General features: G+C 40.6%; 2 protein-coding genes across 3 annotated transcripts in view; one reads left to right on the top strand and one right to left on the bottom strand.

Moving 5' to 3' along the window:
* Window positions 1-4,206, top strand: part of lrpap1 (low density lipoprotein receptor-related protein associated protein 1) — a 12,559-nt gene extending 8,353 nt beyond the window's left edge. Inside the window, exons 6-8 of the mRNA XM_044190533.1 lie at window positions 162-244; window positions 781-957; window positions 1,578-4,206. Of these exons, the coding sequence (XP_044046468.1) occupies window positions 162-244; window positions 781-957; window positions 1,578-1,646 (329 nt within the window). The 3' untranslated portion in view covers window positions 1,647-4,206. The remainder of the gene's footprint in view (window positions 1-161; window positions 245-780; window positions 958-1,577) is intronic.
* Window positions 2,350-25,328, bottom strand: dok7b (docking protein 7b). Of its 2 annotated transcripts, none has more exons than XM_044190530.1 (13): window positions 25,184-25,328; window positions 25,022-25,067; window positions 24,112-24,194; window positions 23,614-23,764; window positions 20,864-21,064; window positions 15,041-15,160; window positions 11,675-11,782; window positions 9,569-10,455; window positions 6,057-6,128; window positions 5,796-5,841; window positions 5,146-5,298; window positions 4,741-4,965; window positions 2,350-3,771 (listed from the first exon to the last, which is right to left on the bottom strand). In XM_044190530.1, the coding sequence occupies exons 1-13, from the start codon at window positions 25,235-25,237 to the stop codon at window positions 3,599-3,601; spliced, it is 2,319 nt and encodes a 772-aa protein (XP_044046465.1). In that variant the 5' UTR covers window positions 25,238-25,328; the 3' UTR covers window positions 2,350-3,598. The 2 variants fall into 2 exon arrangements, with proteins under 2 accessions (XP_044046465.1, XP_044046464.1); XM_044190529.1 differs by having other exon boundaries at window positions 11,675-11,785; window positions 25,184-25,327.

Here is a 25,328-nt window from a genome sequence, read left to right as displayed (position 1 = left end):
GGTAGCTTGACGTTGTTGTTATTGTATCTTATAAAACATCTGTGACTGCTCCTCTTCAAAGCTCCCTCCCTCTTGAGTGTGCAAGTATTAGTGAGGCTCCAAACTGTCTCCTTGGCCTGTTTATCTCTTCATCTTTCTCTCTGTCGGTTCTTCCTCTGTAGAGTTTCGGGAGCCTCGTGTGATTGAACTGTGGGAGGCTGCCAAGAGAGCCAACCTCAGCGAAAATGAGCTGGACTCTCTCAAGGTAGCTCTTGCATCACTGACAGTTCTTTGTACACTTATACTTTCACCAATTTGATAACACTTTTTGTTTCTTAGAATACAACTCTTAGAAACTTTTTAATCAAGTGCATTAACTTTTGCAGTGTACTTGGTAGCTAAGTACTATATGTGTATGGTAAGCCATTAAGCCTAGAGTGCACATTATCATGATCACATTTTATGCATTACACATTTGAAATGAACAAGTATTCCACTCTCCTATCTCTCATTGTGCTCATTTCACCTTTTGGCCCTTGAGCAGAGAATCACAGTGAACTCACTTTTTTTTTTTTTTTTTTTTTTTTTTTAAATTAACAGTTACATTTTTTAAAAGATATCTGTCTTCAAGATCAGATGTATCACAGGGAAACATGCAGCTAGAGTTTTCTCTGTGACATTTCCTCTCCAGTCACTACTTCAGATGCATAGCAGCTCCCATATCCAGCTGTGCATGTAATTGAAGGTGAACTAAACTTACACCCCTCTGTGTTCGCTGCCCTCCTTTCCTTGTTCACTTAGGAGGAGCTGCGTCACTTTGAGACCAAGGTGGAGAAGCACAGCCATTATCAGGAGCAGCTGGAGCTTTCCCACCAGAAGCTGCGACACGTGGAGACTTCAGGAGACAAAGAGCACATCAAGAGGAACCAGGAAAAGTACAACACACTCGCTGAGAAGACCAGGGAGATGGGCTACAAGGTAAGGAGGGATAAAAAGGTCTTGCTCTACATTCTGCCATCAAACACCACAAAGCTACTACTGTCCACTGGTTGACTGCTCGCCTGCGGTAGAAACTAATGATGTTGCAAAATGAGCAAGGAATAGAACATTGCTATAGTGCTGAGAAAATGCAGTAAGAAATAGGGGACAAAGGTTAAGGACACCTGACATTGTTCCTGTCGTAGAAGAGCAGAGTCTCTTATTTCTGGAGTTGCAACACAACAGTTTTTGGTAATAAAATAAAGGCTGTTGGAAACTGTTCAAGAGCTCTATCAGGAATGGTTTTCATCAAACCTCACACAAGGAAAATGTATGGTTATAGTTAAAGTATAATTTGTATTGTAGCTAATGAGAAGTCCATAATTAGTTTTCAATGCTTGAACATTGGCAATGGTACAGCTGCTAATTTATTATTTGGTATGCCAGCTAATGTTTCAACAGTTTCAAAGTACATTTTGACTGATAAATGTGTCAGCTTTATTCATTTTTGGGATGGAGCTTTATGCCATGAAAGTATCACTAGGTATTAACATATATTGTCTTTGAATTTATCTTGCAGTTAAATGGTCACATGCATGTCTTTCATTCTCTGATTTCAGATGAAGAAACATATGCAGGACTTGTCCAACAAGATCTCTCGTCAGGGACTCGAGCACAATGAGCTCTGAGAAGCTCAGATCATGGTCATCACATCAGTGAAGGTTGAATGAACTGAAATAATTCCCTCTACAACCACACACAACATTCCCCTTCAACTACTGTAAAAAAAAAAAAAAAAAAACTCAGTGTTTTCTACTTTTCTAGTGATATTAGTTGTTGATTTGTTTAGAAATAGCTGAATGAATGAATTGCTTGTACATAATATACATATGAGAAATTCCTTATGAATCAGCTGCACTTATTGTGATAACTAACTGGTGAGATTATCAGTTATGGCACAGATCAAATAAATATGGAACAGTTTACATACTAGTCTGGTACTCTGTAGCAACATGTATTTGTACAACTAATGGCAGGCAGGTGTAGAAGGAATGTCTGGCTGAAAATGTGGCAGTACTCCAAGAAAGCCAAATTTTGTGGGGGCGGTAGGTGAGAGATGGACAGCAGCAGCTGAGTCACTCTTCACTAGATGATGTAGTTTAGCTGCTGAGGGATGGAATATAGGCACATTGTGGTGGCAAGACAATTTATCCACACCTGTCTGTCGTTCGCTGTGCAAGTAATAAATGCTACATCAGATAGGCTGTTACTACTGTAGCAACTCATACCTTGGTCTGCGGAAATATTGTAATGTTATTACTGCTATTGTCTAATCAATGTAAAATGAAGAATGCTTTGCAGATACAGGTAAGAAGCACTGAAACCTGGAAATGTAACAGCAATCTTTAATATTCAGTGTTGCCAACAACATACAAACAGTCATATTTTAAAAATATAGTTTAATATTATTCATATTGTCTTGGCATAAATAAATGCAGTTATTATTTACAAGTCCTGTCGAGGAAAGCAGTCCCTGTAGTGACATTAACAGGCTATTCTTGGTAAAATGTTAAGTTTTTCTAACTCATCATCATGTTGTTTCTTTCTCCTCGTCTCCTCCTCAGACACACCGGTGGGGAACTGCCACCATAAAAATAAATTAGCGTCAAATATTGGACAATTTGTCCTGATGATATCAAGAGGGAGGTGAGAAATTGGAACACACACTGTGCTTTTCCATTTATCAATTCCTGCCCTCTCACAGAGCAGAAGCAGAGACATTGATTACTGTGATGAATAATGTTACTGGCTGGCTGATTACTCAGTCATGTCCTGCTTGGGCCACATGGGCCTGGATTAATGTAATTTGCACAACTCTAAGATGCTTATTTCAATCAAATGCTTTTACGATCTGATGTGGAATGATAGCCAAGCCAGCTGGGACTCTTAACAGTCGTTTGTAAGGTGTCAGTGCGATGAGTGGGGCTTGATCTCATTATGTGATCATATTCTGCTTCAACCCTGTGATAAATAATTTGAATTTAAATAACAGCAGTTTGTGACCTCTTGGTAAGAGAGGTAACAACTAATAGAGCCCGGCCCAAATAGTCTGAAGAAAGTAAATTTAAAAGAAATTCCATCTTAACAAATTATAGCTTGACGCGAAGCAAAGCTGCTGTCTATCTTCGTCTTGTATCTATAATATCAGTGGTAAACATTTGTTTTTGGTGCCATTCCCTCATAATTAAGGCCATTTATACCAAAGCAACAGTCATCCTGAGAGAATCTTAAAAAAGGCAGACCTCAGCAGACAAGTGCCATGCAGCCAAAAAAAACATTTGTAGGGTGAAAGTCATAAAGAGAAATGCAGGACACACTAATTTAAGTACAAGTATATGAGAAATTACAACACTAACAGAACACAAAACACATCCAAGATGGCAGCTGCATAAGAGACTTCCCAGACATTTCCTATTTTCTTCTTATTCTTAGTGGAATGGATTGTTAGTGGGAATTTCTTTACACAGGCAAAACTGTGGGTGTGTTTAAGTACAACAACGATTGGTATGTTGATCAACTGCAGTTGAGCGTTATAGCTTATTCAGAGAGATGGAGAGAATCAGCAATAAAAAAAAAAAACCTATTTTGAAGTGTCATCGAGTTGAGCGTTGCAGAGTCTGTTTGGTGGCCCTCGCCGCCTGCTCTCCAGCTGAGTCAGTCTGTCCTCCCTGCCCTGAACATGCTCCGCCCCCACTCTGTGAGCTGTTTCCATGGCAGAGATGTCGAGGTGGGCGTACCTGATGGAGCCCTCTTCTGGTTGGGAAATCAGTGGTTAAATGGGGAGAAAAGAGAAAACTACTACTTTGTGTCATGTGTTCTTTAACTTAAAATTGTCACGTGCAGGAAAAACATGCAGTGACCTGTCAATCCCTGACATGCATTGTTCACCCTGTATTAACCTAAACCATACACTATTTTTTCCGACAACGTTTTCTTCATTGGTAGTGCTGGAATATAACTGTAAACTGTTCATTTCATCTGACTGTAAAAATGCATACAATATTTTTAAGATGTACTCCTTAATATGCCATTTCACACTTGAGCATTTTAATACATTTAGACTGCTGTAAATTGCTCCTTTTCACAATCCAAAAATGTCTGATTATACCACATAAATTAGGCTCTGAACTAGCACTAAAAATCTAATTCATGTCTGTTTTACATGAATAAATTGTTTCTCCCCATTCATTCAGTGTACTGAACTGTCCCTACTTTATATGAATTGCAAAGAAAACATTTCCATACACTTTGTTAAAATATAGCCTATACAAACAAAGAGGTAAGCAGGAAAATAAGCAGCAATAGCATTATAGTTTTGTCATAATTGTAGCAGTGTCATCTATTTCTTTGGTTGTATATTTGTAAGAATCAATACACATACTGGTAGCATAGTTAACAAATCAACCACCCTGCCAGTAACCAGCAAGTGGTTAAGAAAGACAGATGACATTTTAGCCAAATTAATCAAACTTTTTTTCATATTCCAGTTCTATTTTCCTTAGCCCTTTGTTTACTACCCTTCATGAATCTATAAATGTATACAGTGTGTCATAAACTATAATGTGTGTATGCAAATAATACATTAGGCCTATGGGTGGCGGAGACATAGTACCCAAAAGCTGACATAAAGACATTCCCACAGAAGCCAGATCGAAAAGAAATCAGCAGCAGGACAGGACAATTAGAGATCTAAAACGGCCATTTAAGGCTCGGTGTTCTTACTGGGTCTGCAGAGCTGCAAAGTGCTACCTCTGACAGCACTGTACGGACTGGAGACTGGAGCTGAGCCGGGCTCCTGCAGGTCCAGCTCCGAGTAGAGGAGCTCTCTGTTAGTTTTAGCTGGTAGGGGGCTAATGGGGATGTTAACATAATTAACAGTGCTGTCACTATGGAGCCCAGTGTCCAGGGACACAGACGGAGGAGCTTCATGGGCAGACGGGAACATACCTGAAGGAAAAATCCAAGAGGATAGCTGTTAAACTGGTTGCCCACTCGATAAAGCAGAATAAAGTGTCAGTATATCAGCAGTAAGCTACTCTTGATAGAAAAACACCAAGACAAATGAGTTAGAGCTGGAAAACATCCGACATGACAATTTACTCATCAGAAATTTGGTAATTTTCTTACCACAGGCTGATGTTGGCCTATGCATGCTGAATGCTACAGGCAGAGGCGGAGGGCCAGAGGGTGGCAGAGAGGGCACCGACCTCTTCAGACCTGCCAACTTATCACCAGCATCCCCAATGTCATCATGTTCCTCCCTCACACAGAGAGGAGGCTCTGGGAACACATTTTTAGCACATTAATGTTTTGTATTGACACTGTCTCACTTGGCTACAGTGACACAGGGAGAGCAGTGGTGGAAGTATTCAGATCATTTACTTAAGTAAAAGTAACAATACAACAATGTGAAAATACTCCATTACAGGAAAGATCTTCATTTAAAAGCTTACTTAGGTACAAGTATGTATTAGTATAAGTAGCAAAATGTACTCAAAGTATCAAAAGTAAAAGAACTCATTATGCAGCAGAATGGCCCCTGTCAGTGCTACAAAATAATATATGATCTTATTAGATTATTATTACTGATGCATGAACACTGCAGCGTAACATAATTGCGATTGGCCCCGGTGCAAATATTTTTTCAAGGTTCCCAGTGTAGTGGAGTACAATGTACAATATTTACCACTGAAATGTGGTGGAATAGACATATAAAATGGAAATACTCTAGTAAAGTACAAAGGACCCAAGCACACTAATTGCATTCACAAACACACCTTGTGTATCTGCAGAAGGTGACAGGCCTGATGGTGAGTTGGCAACCTAGAAAATAAATGACAAAAACTGTACTTTCAAAGCACTCTAGAACTGGTTAAACCTTTACAAAGTTTACACTTTATAATTCAACTTTTCATTTGTAAGAGGAATAAGCGTGTTGTTTCTTCTTTCAAATGTTACCTTGCTTGCTTTAAGCATACAAAAGCTCTTTTTTATGGCTCTATAAAACCCAGATCTAAAGCAGGCAGATGAAATCTTACCTGAGTCAAGCATCTGTTCCTCGTCCACCGCCACTGCTCTGGTGTAATGTAGTTGTCCAAACCTTGACTGCACTGGGTGGGGAGACAAGAGAGGTTATGGCAGAGGCAGGGTTAATTGTTTTTCACTGCAACATTCAACATTGTTAGCTTGCTTACTTTTCAAACCGGTGAGAAATGAAATACGGAGAGGTGAGATATTGTAAGCGGCTGTGGACAGAGAGGCTTCGAAAAGAACTGATGCGGGGGGGCATGAGGTGAAGAAAAAAGGGTGATACAGAGCTGACATCTTTAGAGGTGGCAGACAAGAGACAAAAGGGTGGCTGGCTCAGACATGAGAAATCTCTGACAATGTGTCCCAATTTACCATTTTCTCCTGCTTACAGCAGCAAATATCGAACTTCAGGAATATTATCTGTCATATGGTTTGTTCCGACGGACATAATACAACTTGTGGAATCAGGCATCGCCTCATTAACCAGCATGAAGGATGTGTAGTTTTTGCCACATTGAACCGCTGACACTTGAGAGTCGGGGAATGATGAATAAAGAAAACTCATTTGTGTTTCGTACAACAGGATTCTCCTCTCCGAGGGTTTCTGTCGGTTTCATCACTACTCATTAACTTTCTCTGTCCCCTTTTGCTCTCGCTCTCTCTCTCCAGCATACACATGATGTATAATGAACACACACACACACTCCTACACAAGCTGTCAGAAATCACAAGACATGCTGCCTCCTCTCCTGCTCTGATGATAATTTGCTCGCTACAAGTCCGGAAAAGGCTTTTCACAACCCATCAGAAAATGAATTAGACAATGTGGAGAAGTCTCTTCTGAGGGCTTTTGAGGTTTCAGACAAAAGTATCAAAGGGAAAACAACACCAGCTCTAGACAGGTTTTTAATACAAACCCACACCTCGTTTTTTTATAATTATTGTTTGTCTATATTGGCGGTTCAGTGGCTCAGCGGGTGGCACTGTCACCTCACAGTGAGAAGGACCTGGCTTTAACTCACTGTCACTTCTGTCTGGTGTTTGAATCTTCTCACCCATGTTTCCACGCCCTGTGGTTTTCAGACCAAAAGTCGTGCAAAGTCACTTGGACTGGAGACTAAACTGCATGCTGTGATTACAGGATGGCAGCCACTACAATACACTGTTAGTACAGTATGAGCTGGTGTGTGGTCTTAAAAAGCAAGCTAACAAATGGTTAAAACAAGGTTTTGTTTTTTCAGTCCTCTGGTGTGGTGGTAATGGTTTATAATGCCAGTGATCCCCGGTTTGAATCACAAAATAGCAAGTATATTTTAAACAGAAATGATTATGTTTAAGTGTCATTCTTCCTGCTTTTCTGCTCCTTTTTTGTTTTTTGCAGTATTTTCAGCTTCTCCATGAGCCTTTAAGCCATTGACTACTGTAAATCCCAATTACAAAGGCAGCCACCCAAGTGAGTCATTAGGTTCAAGAGCAAGTAGCAGTGTGTACGTAAAGAGGCCAGATAATTGCTGCTTGAACTGCTGGTGCATCAGCCTTAAACACTGCAAAATTACGTAATACGGCAAGGGTGAAAAGTTACAATTACAAAGGCCAAACAGAAGAAAACTGCATTAGAAAAGACCCTCACCGAGACTGACTAAAAGACACTTAATTGGCAATTTGCTGAACAACACTCTATGGCAAACTATGGCCTCAAAAATTACCATCCAGTTGAATCGACATCTCATGCAATATAAACTAAAAAAATGATCGTTTCAAGCCTCTACAAATTGGCTTTTGTAGTGGTATTGTATAGTGAAGTGTTTTTCAGTTTTTTCATTTCAGCTTAACCTTGATACTTTTAATGATTTTTTTTTTTTTCATTTTCAGGGTATAGATTGCCAAGAACGTTATTGAATACACATGTAAGGTTCTGTTAGGTTAAGTTTAAATGTAGGCTTTGATATGGGCATTGTGCTATGGATGGAGTGATGTGTTTCAGGGTTGTAGTACTGGGTCCTGCACTTTATTCCTGTTGCTTCCTCCCCTCTAGGGATGGCAATTTCAGTCTGTTGGTTGGTCGGTCCACCACTTTGGTCCAGACTGAAATAGGCCTATCTCAACAGCTACTGGAAGGATTGTCATGAAATTCGGTACAGATATCCATGGTGCCCAGAGGATGAATCTTACTGACTATGGTGATCCCTTTTCATCTAGTGTCATCATCAGGTAAAAAATGTAATTTGCCCAGTAAAACTAATGACACTCCCATCAGCCTCAGCTGTTGTGTCTGGTGCTAATTAGCAAATGTTATCATGCTAAACTAAGATGATGTAAGATGATGATGGGTGATGTAAACATTACACCGTCTGAACATGAGCATCTTAGCGTTGTCATTGTGAGCATGTTAGCATGCGGCATTTAGCTCAAAGCACCACCGTGCCTAAGTACAGCCTCACAGAGCCGCCGGCATGGCTGTAGACTCTTAGTCTTGTTGTGTTATACTGTATATGTGGAGCTTCCTATGTATTTGGAACTTGAGAAGTACAATTGTGAACTGCATGTAAATGTGTCATATGTCCTTTTTTTGCCCTGATGAGGGTCTAGTAACCTAAAGCTTGACTTTATTATTAAATACCTAAGACTGGACCTAAATGTGCAGAGCCTCTTTTCTCCATTTTGAAAGTAAAAATGTTCCCAGGATCAAACAGATCTAGCATACTAGAACAACAGAACCCAAATCTTTAACTGTAAAATATGGTTTTGAACTTTGTTGCTTGTGAGAGCAAACAAAGACAGATACTTGCTCCCAGATTTACAGCAGTGTCTCACTGAGGTGCCTCGACTATAACACAGCTAAACATCAGTGACAGCAGGTGCTGACATGGTAACCTCAGCATATCACTTGTACTCACCCTGCCTCTTTCCTCATCCCTCAACATCCAAACCACAATTCTACCAAGGAACACATCCTAGCTTATTAGCACAAGGGATAGTTACATAACATCCCATTTATGAGCACAAGAATTTAAAAAATGCCACTGCGGGCTTAATAAATGCAAGCAGAAACTTTAAGAAGACATTAGGGACAGATTAGCATCTGTGGGAGCAAACCCAAGAGCTGGAGTAAATGATTAGCATGATGATTTGCAAACAGACTCCACACTTAATGCAAATGTTAGCACAGAAACAAAATTCCCTTGAAGTCGGAGGATTTCTCTATAGAGCTGAGCTTCAATTACATAATGATCTGTTTACATTTTCTTGGATTGTGATGTGATTAACCAAATCTCCTCGGGGTGATTAGACTCTAGTATTATAAAAATGTTTAAAAAGGCATATGTTCTCTGGTCCCACTAATCCAGCCTGTGTAAAATATAACTGATGATTTCTGAACAGGGGTTTTAATTTTAAAGGAGACTCAAAAGGCATTATACATTATCTGATAATACTACCTCTGATATGCTATATTCTGCTTGGTTGGTTGATTGGTTGACTGGTTTATTGATGTATTAAAAGCGTGTGAGACTGCCAGTACCTGTGCTCCTCCACAAACCAAGTCTCCAGGCACCAGCAGGGCTATTTGTGTGGACGTTCCTTCACTGTCCACAGAGGGTGCCCTCTCACTGCCCCAGGAGTGGGAGCGCTGCATCATGGCCTGAAGCTGAGCCGTGGGTCCTGTGGGGCTGTTGCTGAACCTTTGTCCCTGACTATCCCCTCCATCTCCACTGCTCCTTCTGTCCCTGCCCAGCTCAGGTGGGTCTTCTCTAGCGGAGGGTTCCCTCAGGTTCAGGCTCTGGAGCAGATTCCTGGGGGTGTCATACCGCAGTCTAAGCAGGCTGGGGATTTGATACTCCTCACTGCGCCCCCAAGACGCACAAGAGCTAGACCTGGAGGCACAAGGGGAGGAAGAGGAAGTAGCAGAACTGTTCTCTGGGGTGAGTGTGGATTGAAAAGGAGAAGGGGGAGGAACAGAAGGAGGTGAAGAAGGAGGAGGAGGAGCAGGTAGGCTGGCCAAGGAGCCAAACTCTTCCCCCCCTCCCTGGCTGGTCGTGTCCAAACTCCCCGTATACGAAGAGAAGCTCCCTGAGTAAGACGACTGACTGCCTGTCGCTATCCCAATCCCACTGTCTAATGAGCTCTGCCGCCCGCTGTCATGGAGACCACGAGGGTGGAGCTGGGCGGAGGATGGACTAGTCCCGGAGCTTCCCATCACAGTAGCATAAAGCCGGTCATCTGAACTGGTCAAAGCCTTCAGCGTGGAGGAGCTTGACGCTGTCTCGTTGGAGAGGTGCGGTCTAGCTAAAGGCTCCACCCAAAATGGAAGTCTGCTTCCATAGCTCGCATCTGATTGGCTGGAGGAGGAACTGGAGATGCTGCTTTGGTCGTCCCCGGCAACAGATGTGCTGCAGCTGTAGGTGGAAGCTGAAGATTTTAAAGTTATTAGATCCTGATGAAGTGATTTATTAACCAATCTGCACACACACACACACACACTGAAATACATTCATCCTTATACACCAGCCACAAAGTTAAACTGCTGTACACAGAACGTTTGATAATTAAAGGTATAATATGTAACATTTCCGCATTAAAATGTATAAAAACGACTAGACTTACGTTATATATTTTGTTGAGTTGTGTACTCACATTATCCCAAACATTTCCACCAATGTTCAAACCCAGAGAAATCCGTAATTTTATTCAAGTGAATGGTGCGTTTCATTTGGTCGCCTGTCAATGGCGTCATGTCCCCTTTACCCCCTCTAGTTGCTATAACTTCCAGGGAAACACGGGAAACACCAGATGATACATCAGAGAGTGAGGAAGGAAGTCGGCGAACTAGCTAGCTAGCCACTCTATTCTTTATTATTATTTGTATTGCTCACTTGTGATGGAGCACGATTATTCAATGCCGTATGGCGCACGTTCTGTCACCGAAGCTCTCCCCATAAAGCTTTAATGCATTACCTCATCCGCGAACATGATTTCTGTCACGTCAGATAGATTTTCATCGGCAATGGTGGTTGTTTAACAATGAAGACAACAACTCCCATGATCCCACGCTACTTCACGACCTCATCAAACTACGTCTTTTGTTATTGTTTTGATGTGAGAGACCCCTAGTGGCAGAAATTACATACTGTGCGTTTAATATATAAATCATGTCTTTAATTTTGCTCTGGATACAAAATATTATGGCCCTGTGAAATCAGTTTTCAATTAAGTGTTTGCAACCGTACGAGTCTTTTGCAGGCGTTTCAATGCAGTGATGGCAGAAATCATCAAGTTATTTTTTCCAAACTTTCTCTGACCTTTAGAGGTAGTCAGCAAAAATGAATCATGGGACCTCTGACAACACTGAGCTTCACATTTCTGACTAACACACATACGTAATTATGACAAAACTTTCCCAGAATGGACCAGTGATTGCCTTTGTGTGGACAGAAGGGCAGCCAGCCTCACCATACAGGATGCAATGATGAGTAAGAGATTCATGATTTATAGCAAATCCCAAAACGTCATGACAAACTACATCAAGATCTGAAGGGATGATGCATACGGCCCCTCTGATGCACCATATAGTGCTCATGAGTTACATATTGGATATATAACCTAAGGTGAAGTTAATAGAATAACGTACCTGTGCTGCTCGCTAGGCTGCAGTGAGACAACATGCTGAGTCTTTTCTCCAGCTCTGATGCCTCCTGGTTGATTCGTTCCTCTGCTGACACTGGGTCAGCATTGGGATCTACTGTTTATACAGTACATACAGATATGCACAAACACAAAAAGAGCACAAAAACATAAGACCTTCAGAGTGTGTAAGCAAAGAGAATGAAGACAAGATGCAGATTTATGCACACAGCTGATTAAAAGCCAGTTTCACTGTCCATCATCTTACCTGAATCATTAAGTAAAAGGGGTGAGAACAAATTTTTATCTCAAAACTATTTTCTCTACTCTCTATTGTATTAAACCAACTACTGTCCAAATGATCCAAATAATCCTGAGTTTAATACATCATACAGTATTTTGTATGTATACTAAATAAGAATATCCAGAAAATGGGACAGGCTTATGCCTCCCTATATTTTAGAACACAATGAAATAACTTTAAACCTTTCTGTAGCAAACAATACAGATAAGACAATGTTTATCCTAGAGGCTTTGCAAAGCAGCTGTGGAACTGAGATGTTTGTAAAATATGTAAATCAGTGAAATTAATGCTGCTGTGTTGGTCGCCAAAGAATAGAGAAACATTATAAAATGAATTAAAGAAAGAACAGAAAGCAGAACTTCTCTTAACCAAACTTAAGATATGCAAACACTGGCATACAAACTTAACTATTAACTAAATATCCCCAATAAAAAATTGCATAATAACATATAGTACAGCAATAATTTTGTAAATACTATATAAATAAGTAATAAAAATGTCACTTTGACTGTAGCCAGTACTCTTTGCAGTGAATGAATCCACTACAATTTCAATGGTATGTACAGTATGTAGATAAAAATCTGAATAGATATATTTTCACATTCACATTTTAATCTTGTTTTTTAAAGCCATCAGATATGAAAACATATTTCAGTGTGCTAGAATGCCTTTTAGAAAGACACATCTCACAAAACCAAGCCATAAAACTGTTTTGTATGTTAATACAAATGGAAATATTAAGGCAGAAGTTGTAAGAGTGCTACTGTATGCATCAGCCTCCTCTTTAAGATGTCTGCCATGTGTGTGAGTGGGTCTCCAACTGTTACACCCGCTTGTAAATTTAACATCTCCCAGAGGACTATCTGTTGGAACATCAATTTAGTGTAAAACCCTGCCAATTACACACTTAATGCCTGCTATATATACATACTGTGTGTGTGTGTGTGTGTGTGTGTGTGTGTGTGTGTGTGTGTGTATGTGTTTGCCTGCGTGCACGCGTTGCAGTGGGTCAGGGTGTTTGTGTGTATAGGTGTCAACAACTTAACCCCTGGATCTCTGCCTCTGGACTGCAGCAGCTAACGCTAATGTGTAGTTGCCAAGTTTCTCCACTATGCTATGTGAGGTGTCAGTTAACATTTGCTAACGTTGCTAGTATACGCTAATTATAGCTGCTTCACAGCGCTGAATGTTACTGGGGTTACAGCGGACCTCAGAGCAGACTGACGCAGGTTGACTGACACTAGAATAAATGTTGCAGGGAAGCTGAAGTTTAACTCTGGACATTTTCAAGCTGGATGCTGTTTTTTTCCAACAATCTGATTGATTCTGACACAACTCTCTCCACCCATACAGCTACACACGTCATTTTTTTGTCTGTTTAATCCAGTAGGCCTTGCATATTGATGCTGACTTTGCAACATGTACAAGGCATATGCCGTATATTTTAAGTTAATGTTCAGCATTCCAATCTTTTACTTCAGCTAAATAAGCCACAATGTAAAAAGCTCTATTATAAGTAAATTCAAATCTACTCAAGTACAGATGTATTAGTAACCAGGGAGGCAGCAGAATAACCCTGTCAGTGTAACATTATCATATTATATTATTGGATTACTATTATTAATGTATTAACATATAAACAGAATTGAATATATGGATATGAATATATATGAGAGAGAGAGAGAGAGAGAGAGAGAGAGAGAGAGACATATCACACATTATGGGTGATAAGTTGAAATGTAATTGGAGAGTTGGTTTTGTGCCAAAAAGGGCTGTACCGTGCCCCTTCATCCGCTCCTAAACATCAGCCCTTATTTTTGTCTTTTTGTCTCATCTTGTACACTCACACAAGGACGCGCATGCACATTCCTGCCAATGATTTCACATTATTCGACTGATCTAAAGGTGGCGGTTATGCACCAGCAAAAGGCAGGAAGAAGAAGAGTGCTGACATGTAAACATGGATGTAAACAATGCAGGTTTCAGAATGTTAAAACTGTATTTGTAAACTTTATTTGTTTACAAGAAAACCATCACCACCTTTAAGTACAGGACTTAAATCTAGTTATGTTCCATAACTTTAGGTAAACTAAAAAACACAGGAGTGTGTAGAAGTACCAACATGTCACGGCACGGCTTACAGTGAGCCGTCGATGTGTTGAGGAAGACAAGCTTTTGGGTTGATTTTTGAAATCCTTCTGCAGTACAAAACTGCAAGCAGAAAACTCCCTGACGAGCAAGATATAAATAATTAAAATAAGACCTAGTGACAGGAAAGTCAAAATCTATCAGAATGATGGAAAGAGATGGGAAAACTGGGTCCAGGACAAAATAGTCAGATACTTTTATATTTTCAAATGATAAGTGACTCTGCAAAAAATGGGTTAAGCGCAGTTTGATATTGGCAGTAGTTAATGGCTGAAAATGGAGAATTAAACTTCTAAATAAAAGGAGTTACTGTAGACTTTTCTCCATGTTGGCATCAATTCTCCATAAATTTAATCTAAATCATTACCAAAGTTTAGCAGAAACAGATCCTGAGACGTGTGTGTGTGTGTGTGTATATATACTGTATCACAGTGAGGTAGGCTTGTCTCGGTCTATTCAGAGGTGTAACCGAGTTGTCAGATCCTTGGTATGTATCCTGTACAACTTTCCAGCTGTCACTAAACCCTTTGTCTCCACAGTTGCGGTCTCAGAAATGCCTGTAAATTAGCAGTATGTTACAATAGCACACAAGTCACACACAAAGGCATGACCCCTTGATCCACACGGTGACCCGTTTCCGTTAGCATGGCGCCCGACACAAATGCTAAACATGCACACTAAACAGGCAGTAAACCTTTACAATGGAAGTCACAGAGTCACATACTAGTATTTTAGTTTAGAACAGTAGGTCTTGTTTGCAGATATTACTACTACAAATGTTACTATTTAATACTAAAATTCCTCCTTATATTGTATGTATTTATGTTTGCAGCCATTTTCTGTATGTATTTTTTGAAAAAGCTTATATGCATGCGTGTGTGTGTGTGTGTGTGTGTGTGTGTGTGTGTGTGTGTTTTTCACCTGGCAGGACAGGTCGCATGCCGTGGGGGGCCCTGCTGGGGGTGATGCCCCTGACAATGCAGTCAAACAGGAAACTGATCTGCTCTCCTTCTGAACAGGACAAGAAGAAAACACCAGCCCCTGGAAGGTGGATGGGGAGAGAGACAGACAGCACTTTCAATGAAAGAGAAACATAAAAGGTGATGGAGTTGAGAAACAAAACCTGGGAAAATTACAAAATCACCAAATTAAACAGCATGAAGCAGTAGCAAACAGTATGGCATACGGCAGAGGTAAGAATGCTGTAGTAAATGGTGAAATATCGAGTAAAATCACATTCATGAGCAAGGCCAAACAATATTCAGTGAGGTTCAGAAGGCTGTTCTAAAGGCAAGGCTGATCTCTGTGCCACCAACAACCCTTTCTTCTAAAGGTTACATAAAACATCTCTCAATTCAGCCCCCACTCTCCTATCAAGCCCACACAGAGGTAGGAGTCTGAGAAAACACAAGACAAGCAAAAAAAAACTGATGAAACGTCAAAATGTCACGTCGCAGAGATATTGAAAAGACGGCTACAAAGTAAGCCCTTACTCAGGGGTTCGGTCAGAAAAAATCATCTTTGTTCTTATGGAACTGAGTCTGATGCAAACAAAAAAACAGCTGAGAATGTAGAGCAGATGAAATTGTTGGGAATATTTTTTGGAATGATAACATCTGAGTCAGTCTTAGTAACGCCAGTCAGCAAAGTTGCTTTGTTTTAAATATAATTAACAGATTTTATAAACTGCTGTTGTTTTATAAAAGTACTGAAAAGTATGTTTTTATTTATGAGTCAGTTCCAGAAAATTCCAAAGGTCACAAAACTAAATGTAATACCATCTCATCTATCAAACCAGAAGGTTACATTTTACTTACTAAAATCGACTTACTTAACATTTGACTCACTTTACTTACTTTTATTAAGTATGTGTTCAATGCTATTATGCTTTCAGAGCGTCATTTAGTTCTTCGAGATGAAGAGAATTTTTCGCTTGAATCATCACTGAGCATTAAATGTAATGGAAACCTATTCGCTTCATTAGCCGTTATGTATTTTAGCATATTTTCGGGAGGAGATGAAGTATGAAACCACAATCACGTGTAATATCAGTGTACGGCTATTAGCTGAGATAATGCTTGTATGAAACTCTGAAAAGAAACAAATGCAAAAGAGCAATCGTGCTTAAATGTGGATTTTGATTCAATTGATAATACCCTGAGAACCGTTAGCAGACGGAGAGGTGTTTCTAATATTTTGTCCACCCCATTTATATCAATGGGAGTAGACTAAATATCAGCTCCACCTCTCAGTCTAACACAATACATTTCAACAGCACCACGAACTACAACAGTTGAATCAACACGTCTCAGTTGATTCAGCTGGACAGTTTGGACAAACACGGAACATTATAGGCTTCATGAAGGGAGGACTTACTGCAGAACTGATGTATTAGACTGCATTAGTTTTAGCTAGGTGTCCCTAATAAACTGGCAAGTGAAAGTGTGTGGGCTATTCTTGTATTGGCATCTTTTTTCTTTATGGATTGCTCATTGAGTCAATTATCTGTTCGCCATTTGGTGAAGGTGTTTCATTAACACAGATCTTCCTTTCCACCACAAGGTGCTGTGCTTTAAGTGATAACATGACTCCACCATTTATCTTTGGAGTATGAAAATCCCAACCTTTGTAGAACCTTTGCAGACTTGAAAGGCAGGGCCTTTTGGAAAATTTTGGAACATTTTTCATGTCATCATAACCTTTTAAACAAAAGAGATATATTCTAGCATTAGAAAGAATATTATTAGGATCTGTTGGGATGAAATAAGCTGTTTTTCTCCATTATCTCTAATTTTCTCAGGGGGCGTTTTTTGGCAGTCACATTCGTATTTTGTATTTGCTATGAACACCAAGGGGCCTTGTTGGACCTGGTCCTCATTTATTTCTCACAAATATGCTGTTCAGTTCAGCTGCATGGCAGCTCATCCTAAAAGAGACAGATACTATTTTCTTGTTGTAACAGTATCACATTATATTTAATATGGACAGAAGCAGCTTTTCTGTCAGATTACACCATGCAAACCAAATGTCTGTCTGCTTGGGACCGATGTTCATCTTATTTGTTCACACAGGCAACTTCCATCCTCTACACTGGTTGACATAAGTTAGCAGGTAACGTTTCTCTAAACTACTCTGCAACTTTCTACAGCAATTGTAATGACATATATACTGTAAAAGTAGAGTCAAAGGCAGGCGGACAGCTGCTTTAGCTTGAAGAAGTTTCACCGCTCATCCAAGAGGCTTCAACACTTCGAATGACACGTGGAGAGTCAGAGACAATTGAACCTCTGTGGGTCATTCACACCTTAATGTCACATGACATTAGAATAGTTGAAGTTGCCTTTTACTTCTAGAAACCTTTTTATCTGGATGAATGAGAATATGGATAAACTATAATGACACTCAAAAGTATGCAGAAGAAATGCTGCATAATACTTTATAAACACCACACAAGAAAAACGCCCTCACACGTGCATCGGCATACTACCGTACTACAATGAGGTGTGTGTATGTGTGTGTGTGTTTATGCCCGCTGAGAGACATGGAAAGATTGCTTGCATAGCATGTCAGCTTAAATTTGCTTTTATCTAGATCACGAGGCTTGACAGCCATCCAAACTGTGCAGAGGATCATTTATTACTGTGTTGTCTGCATGTAAGATCTGAAGCCCTATGTGTGTGTTTGTGTGTGTGTGTGTGTGTGTGTGTGTGTGTATGTGTGTGCGGTACAGGGTCAACATGAACACGTGTGGACCTGATAAGCCAGAAAATATCTGTCTAGCTAAGACATGGGCTCTGCTCCAAACATCATCGATTACAGAACACAGTGGCTTCATTATCACATCGAATGGAAGCTGGAGTGCTGATATCACTGTGCACTGATTCACACTGCCACATTGTGTGCATTTGACTGTGTAACCAAAGGCACTAGTCCAACAGACATCCACAAAGACTCCAGTTCAACTGATTACTGCCTAGTAAAAGGCTTTGCACAGACGACTGCCCACTATCTCACAGGGCCGGTCGGTTCGGTGTGTGTGTCCATGGCAGTAAAAAGGCTTGTCATGTCACTGTGGTGTAAGTCTTCAGCTCTGCAGCCAGAACGCGTGTCGTCCGAGGCGCAGCTGACTTTCAAAGTGCAGCTGCAGCGGAGAGCACTGTGGCAGTCAAGGGTAAAATATTTTTATACAGCAGCATTACTGATTTGCTCGAGCAAAAAGGCCTCGAGGGAAATTAAGGAGCCGAGAGGGTAAAGGAGTTCTTTTATAAGACATCGGTTCAAAGTACAGCGCTCAAAAAGTGCAACCTAACAAAGAACCATTTGTCTCTAATATTACAAATATTCTGCACCATTTGCACATCTTTGCACCGATCATGGCCTGATAGTCTGCTGTAATATGCTCCGCCATTTTGTACTGTTCAAGCACACTAAGGCACTGCGTGAGAACTCCTCGTGTTCTCTCAAGCTCCACGGATTTTCTTTGCAGGAGTTTGTCATGGAATGCAGTCGTTTTTAATGTTAGCACTTTTTCCTGCAAAGACATGCCAAAATGTCTGCTTTTAAAAAGGCCTATTATAGACGGATCTGACCAGAAGCAAAACCAGTATTGTGTAAAAATCTACAGTATTGTTGCTGTGGCTTTCATTTTGTAAATTTTGTAGTTGTTGTTGGTTTCTTTTGCTGACAGCATCACAAAGGGCTGGTGATGTGTGAGACAACACTCTGTGAGTGCTTGAAACTTTCTTCAGTGATAACCACAAAACAAAATGAATTTCATCAAGAAAAAGAGCTGACCAGTGTCACGGATAAGAGGTTGAAATGTTTGCAATGATTTCTGCTAAGCACTGGAATGCCTCACATATCCTCACCAAATACAAATAAACATGTAAAAAGGTAAACTAACACCCTTCTTTACCTCGCACTCATGCAAGGAATGTCACTTGCCGATTTGACTCTCAGATCTCTCTCTTCCTGTCACTCTCTGTTTCTGCAGCCATGCCAAGAGGGTCTCTCTCTACTGCCCCAGTGGCTGCTGTGTAATATGTAGATGGCAGTGAAGGAGAAAGCTATGATTGGTGGTCTAGCCAGCAGGCTCTATGTGATTGGCTGAGTGACCACTACAGGGGAGGCTGGTATTTATAGATGTTGCTCATCAGAACACTGAAACTGGAGCCTGTGGACCTCATGGTTATTCCTGTAGGAGCCATGAGACTGTTTGCACACACACACACATACACACACACACACACACACTCAGTCAGACAGACAAGTGCATACAGGAACTCAGAAACTTTCTCTTAAAACAAACTCACTATCTCTACAACAAAACGACAGCGAGGAGATAGTTATCACTACAAAAAACATATTTTCAGGTATCTTAATAAAAGCGGGAACACAGCATCTGTTGACAAGTTAAGTTTCCCTACAATGAACACTTCAAATACTGTCCCATTAAACACTTATCATGCTGCCCATGTGTCTTTCTCTCTCTCTCACACACACACACACACACACACACACACATCCCCACCCAAAAACATAAAACTGCCTCTCATTCTTCACATTCATGCCCACGTCAACTGGACATTCAGAAGATACCTAAACCCTGGCAACCACACACACACACACAGCATTATCTGGTGGGCAGGCGTACAGCGTGGTGGGTTCATAGATAGATACATAGAAAGTAATTTCTTACGTGGATAAAGTTACTCTATAAACACCTGCAATGAATCACAGGTTTTTATGTGAGTCTGTTAGTGTTAAATGACAGATCCATCAACCTGCAAGCACTGGAGAGAAACGAAAAGGAGCATTTATTTATCTAAAATCTATCTATCTATCTTAAAAAGTGACTGTATATCACATGGACAAAGTTACTAGTCCAATGAGTTCTAGGTTGGTTAGACTTTAAAGGTCACCCTAAGTTACTCAGTTGCTTTCTGTAAGAGAAAGAATAATATACAAGCAGAGGTTCAACTTGGAAACAGTATTTGAGAAAAAGATCTCACCAATAGGTCCATTTAGTTCAAGAATCATGATTCAAGATGTGATATGATCGGAAGCTCCAGAACAGCAACTAATTGGATCTAGTGATGGGAACCTTGAAGCTCAGCTTTGAAGCGAACGAGGAGGATGAGAAGTCCTTGAGTGCTCAGAAAAAATAGACACTTGAATGTCTACAATTTCATGACAACTGGGCAAATTTCATCTGCTATTGAAGATCATGTAATGTGATCAAAAGCTCCAGAACAGAGCTAATAAATGTACCTGTTTTCTCAAGTTACAGGCACTTTCTCAATATTTGAGGGTATTTTTTTAAGGTATCATCTAAAGTTTATATGTGAAACAAGCTAGTAAAATCTCAGTGTTCACTGAGTAAGAAAATATTTTTCAATAAAACCAAAACCATCTATTTGTTTCCTCTTTCAGAAATCTATGTTTCCCTTTGTTTGCTTTGCGAGATGAATACAAAACATACATACACATGTAAAGAGAGCAACAGTGTTAGCTTAAGAGGTTTGAGTAACTCCGCTTATGCAAAATGCAACATGTCTTGGTGCTTCCAGTGATGGATTTCTTCCTGTCTCATTGTTGAATATTGGTGTAAAATGAGAACATGGAAAGAAGCTCTTTGATGCTGAGGGACTGACATCAAAATATGGTATCAACCAATGATTGCCCTTTTTGGCTGCAGACCGCATTCACACACAGAAAAACCTTCACAGTCCACGAGTTCCTTACAGTATCCACAGCGAGTCCCCCCCTCGAACACGAAGCCGTTTGTCACTGCACCATATCGACGCAAGGCCGACAACTTCCAGTGGCCAATGACGTCAGGAGGGACGCCTCTGGTGAGGACCAATAGGTTGTTGCACAGGTGGAGGGAGGCGGGGCCGCTTTCCAGTTTGGTACCTGGCTCGACATTGACGCTGAACCTGTGGACTGAAGGAGAGACAGAGAGAGAGACAGAGAGGAGAGGAGAAGCTTGAAAAGAGTGTAGTGTGAGTGGTTTTCACATACTCTGTCATACTGACTTAAAGACAGTTGAAGTATCATTGATCAGAAAGCACATCAATCACACAATAAATGAGGTGGAACATAAAAACAAACCAAGCAAGCTCTGCTTGCTGCAATTTGTCATCTCTCTGTTTGTACAGATGTTACTTTTCAGTGCCAAGGTCTTTCTCTCCCTCTCACAGCTAAACATAAACTGTAGAGTGTCCCATGTAGTACATAATAGTATGTATATACAGCATGTGCGCATACAACACCATTAGTGGAGCCAAGTTAATAATATTCATCATCATTAGGGGTTCAAGCCCCGAAGGGGCTGAAACCCTTTTATGTTTGAGCTGGTTTATTATTATTATTATTAATTTGTCTGCCACTTCGGCTCAAATTCCCATGAGCTGCATTGAGCTAGAAACACGAAACTCTGCCCAATAACTGAAAATGATGTGCATGTGCTTCCACAGAAATATGAGCCCAATCGACCACATGGTGGCGCTGTAATTAAGGCCCAAAAATGCAAATTTGAACAGGCCATGCCCCTCACACGTTAAGTCTGAATGGCTTGAAATTTCTCTCACATGTCCAGCTCAATGTGCTCGACAAAAAAGCTTCTTGGACCACTAAAGTCTGTCTAACTAGATCTTTCGCCATTTTGAATTTTTTGCAAAACACATTTTTGACATCTCCTCCTAAACCGTAGGTCCGATTGCTACTAAATTTTCGGTGGATCATCATTGGACAAAGCTTATCAAAAGTTGCATACGGCTTGTTGATATCTTATTTAGTTTTCAAGATATTGACCAATGAACTTCAAAAAGGGCGTGGCTCAACACATAAATAGACCAAAGTCAACAAACTTAGAGGATATGTCCACAGAAGTACCCGAAACATACCCTGAAAGTTTTATTCACATCGACCACTAGGGGGACACTACAAATGCAAAAAATGCGTGTGGCATAACAATTAAAAATTGTTTTCTTCATTCTATTTGTGAAAATGCAAAAAAGGGAGGTTTCACTGCTTTTGTCACGTCTAGGCCACATTTGACCAGGTCCAGATCAAAAGCTTTAAACTTCTAACGGCCTGTGTTGCCTTGAATTGCTGCTTGCAGCTGTATTCCTTAAAATATTTGCAGTTTTTTAACCAAGCTTTGAAAAACAAGAAGTGACGTTTAAATTACATGACAAACATGAATTAGTATTTATTCATAAAAAATGAGTTGCATGTAGAGACTTAATAGAGTGAGTTCACTTCGCTTCATCTGAGACTGTGGAACAGACTGAAAGAGAACCTGGAAAATGTTCTCCAACATGAGCTCTTAATATCAAGAAAACTGCAGTTTGTGAGTTTCAAGGGGGGGTTGCATTATGTGATGTTCACATAGTGACAGAGGAACAGAATGCTTGTGGATAATATGATTAAGGAGATATGGATGGAGCCTCAAAAATATGCTGCAGGTGATGTTTTGGAAAGGAGGAGGAAGAATTACCTATTCAGAAAAATGTTTAGAAATATAAGTACTGATAGTACTGCCTAGTACTGCAACAAAAAATGTAAATTCAACTCACAGCCTGGCTGTGAAGTGCAGTTAAAAATCAGGCTGGAGTTATTTAAATATGCAATTAAAATTCATGATGGTTGAGAGAACATTTCTCAATAAGACAAGTTAAAAAGGAAAGTTGGGACAGAGGTAAAAAGTTATTTGTGAGGGGTCCAAGTTAGAATCCTTGGGTGAACCACTGCAAACTTGTAATTGAAAGCCAGGAGTTTTTAACAATAGATAAAATGCTGGTGTTTAGCACTTAACTGTATCAAGCAGGAGGAGTTCATCTAAAAGACTGTATCATTTCCTACAGAATTTACCGGGGTAACAGACTTTTTTTTACTCTTCTTGAAAACTTCTTATTGTGCAGGGCCTCTAAAGGATAACTAGAGGAAGGGGCAACAATTAAATGCTACACTAGAAACGACCCCTGAGTTGCAGTATTTCTTAAAAACTATACTGCACTTTAATATTAAATAAACCTCATAACTTGTATAAGGGCAACTCTATCTAGCACAGTCCTTTGTGTGGACTTTATACACCCTTCTCCTTTTTCCCTCGGCTAGCCACTTTCCACTGAAAAGAAAGTTGCCAAGTTGAGACAGCAGATTTTGCAGATACAGAAGGACCAGAGTGATGGAAAACAGATTACTGAATACTGAATCAACCACTCCTTTAAACAAATAAGAGGAATGCTGCTAGTACTGCTGATCCACAGAAAACAGCCTCCTCTTCAGCTTTGTGCAGCTCTCTGGGAACTTCTTCTGGTACATATTGCAAACACAAAAACTAACCTGATGCAAAACAACTAGCTGAATGTTGTATGTTATTCCAACTGCATCTTAATGAACCAACGTTCCCCTTCAACACATTGATCCTTCACACATCACATCCTTGAACAAGGACTGTGACATCCCCACAAGGCCAAACCACTGACCTTCTCCGAGGCTGTAGCAGACGCGTGCATCCCAGGCCAGCAGGGCATCTCGGCTGGTGAAGCCCAGGACCAGCGTGTGTGCCAGACAGAGGATGGAGAGGGTGTAGGATACCCCGTCATACCCGGGCCCTGGCTCCACACCACAGATCCCCTGACGGAGCGGAGTAAAATACACTGAGAATCTTTAAACTGTATCACCAGTATTCTCTTTTATTCTGTGTTCTTTTTATCACAAAGGAAATAGCTGCACTTGACAAACTATGTGTGGATACTTTTCCAGCTAAAGGAGGTGAGAAACTGAAACTTATGAGCTCATCCATCACATTATTTGGTCTACTGGCTCAACATGTGTCTCATGCAGTCTCATGGCAGCAGCAGAAAGCCTGAGGTATGTGATGCAACAACACTAAAGAGCTGCAATAAACCTGCCACCTGTGCGGTTCACCTGCACTTGAGATCAGCAGCAGGAAGCCTTTGGTCTGCTGCAGCTGAACGTACCTCCAGTGTCACATTGAGCCTCTCCTTGTGGCCCTTCTCCTTCCCTTTCTTCTTATCCTTATACACCAGCAGAGACAGACAGTCTGATGCAGAGAGACAGGATGGACACACACAGAGTGAGGAGCTTTAAAGACCGACAGGCTTAAAAGTCAATTTAGTGATTATTAGCAGAATGCAGAATAACAACAGCGTCACTTTTTTTGTATTCTCCACGCTGCGTGCCTGCCTGTGTTTGTGGCACAGCTGTCATGACAAACTCTAAAACAATGAACTGATCCACTGGCACAGCTGATGATGAAAGTTAAGACACAAGTACAACAACACACACACATACAGAGCAGAGTAGCCTACATTATTCCCACCACTCTGCCTAGTTTCTCCAAGGACACAGCAGTGGCCTACAGCTTGAGCCATATGTTTGTGTATGCTGAGAGGCACAGTGCCTGTCCTCACAGCATCCCAATTCCGTTTTAAAGACATGCTGCTTTCTTTTTCTGCCAAGCTTTCGGAGAGAAACCTGTGTTAGACTATGGCAATGTCACAGTTTATGTTTTCAGATGGAAGGCTTTCAAATAATTACCCTTAAATCCAGCTGGCACAGAAACCCCCAATTTATGTCCAGAATATAAAGGTGAATTTGGTCAATTAAATAAATTAAATCTATCAATTCAGCTGGTGTATTGCGTAACATCTTCACGTGTTGACGCGGATATGTTGCGTTATGCGCTCCCGTGGCGCACAGCCAAGGCACCAGTTGACAAGTTGTGATTAGTTTAACTGCAGAAAGCCAGATGACATTAGTGCCGTTGAAAGAATGAGCTGCATTTTTCTGTGTCGCTGTGAAAATGTGCACATTTTGAGTGGGAATAATAAGAGCTGATCGTTAAAATAAAAGCGGTTTGCCACATACCTGCGACCGGAGAGGGCTTCCGAAGAACGACCCACCGAGTCTTCCACTGTGGAGAAGTTTGTAAAGAATCAATAAATGACAACGTATGTTCCTTTAGTTGGCCCTGAAGTATGGAAAGACATTTTGAAGCTCTAAAATAAGAGGAATATTGGAGGAATTAACCTTTTTTCCATCTCTAAACTTGACTTGTCCCTCCGCGACAACTGTATCCGTCATCTTCTGTCATGGTTCCGAGCAGCTGTGTATGTGTGTGTGTGTGTGTGTGTGTGTGTGCCTTGTACGTAGCCTCGACCCCAGTCCAGAGAGA

Source organism: Siniperca chuatsi, linkage group LG3 (genome assembly GCF_020085105.1).
Source record: "Siniperca chuatsi isolate FFG_IHB_CAS linkage group LG3, ASM2008510v1, whole genome shotgun sequence".
NCBI lineage: Eukaryota > Metazoa > Chordata > Actinopteri > Centrarchiformes > Sinipercidae > Siniperca > Siniperca chuatsi.
Note: the sequence above shows the minus strand (reverse complement) of the source record. Positions and strands in the feature narration are given on the sequence as shown.

Bases quoted from the DNA above. Each gene is read 5' to 3' on its own strand.
- dok7b (XM_044190529.1), bottom strand. From the start codon at position 25,237: ATGACGGATACAGTTGTCGCGGAGGGACAAGTCAAGTTTAGAGATGGA. The intron at 24,195-25,021 runs GTATGTGGCAAA...TCTCTGCATCAG, and splicing joins GAAGCCCTCTCCGGTCGCAG to ACTGTCTGTCTCTGCTGGTG. The intron at 15,161-20,863 runs GTAAGGAACTCG...TCCACCTTCCAG, and splicing joins GGGGACTCGCTGTGGATACT to GGGCTGGTGTTTTCTTCTTG.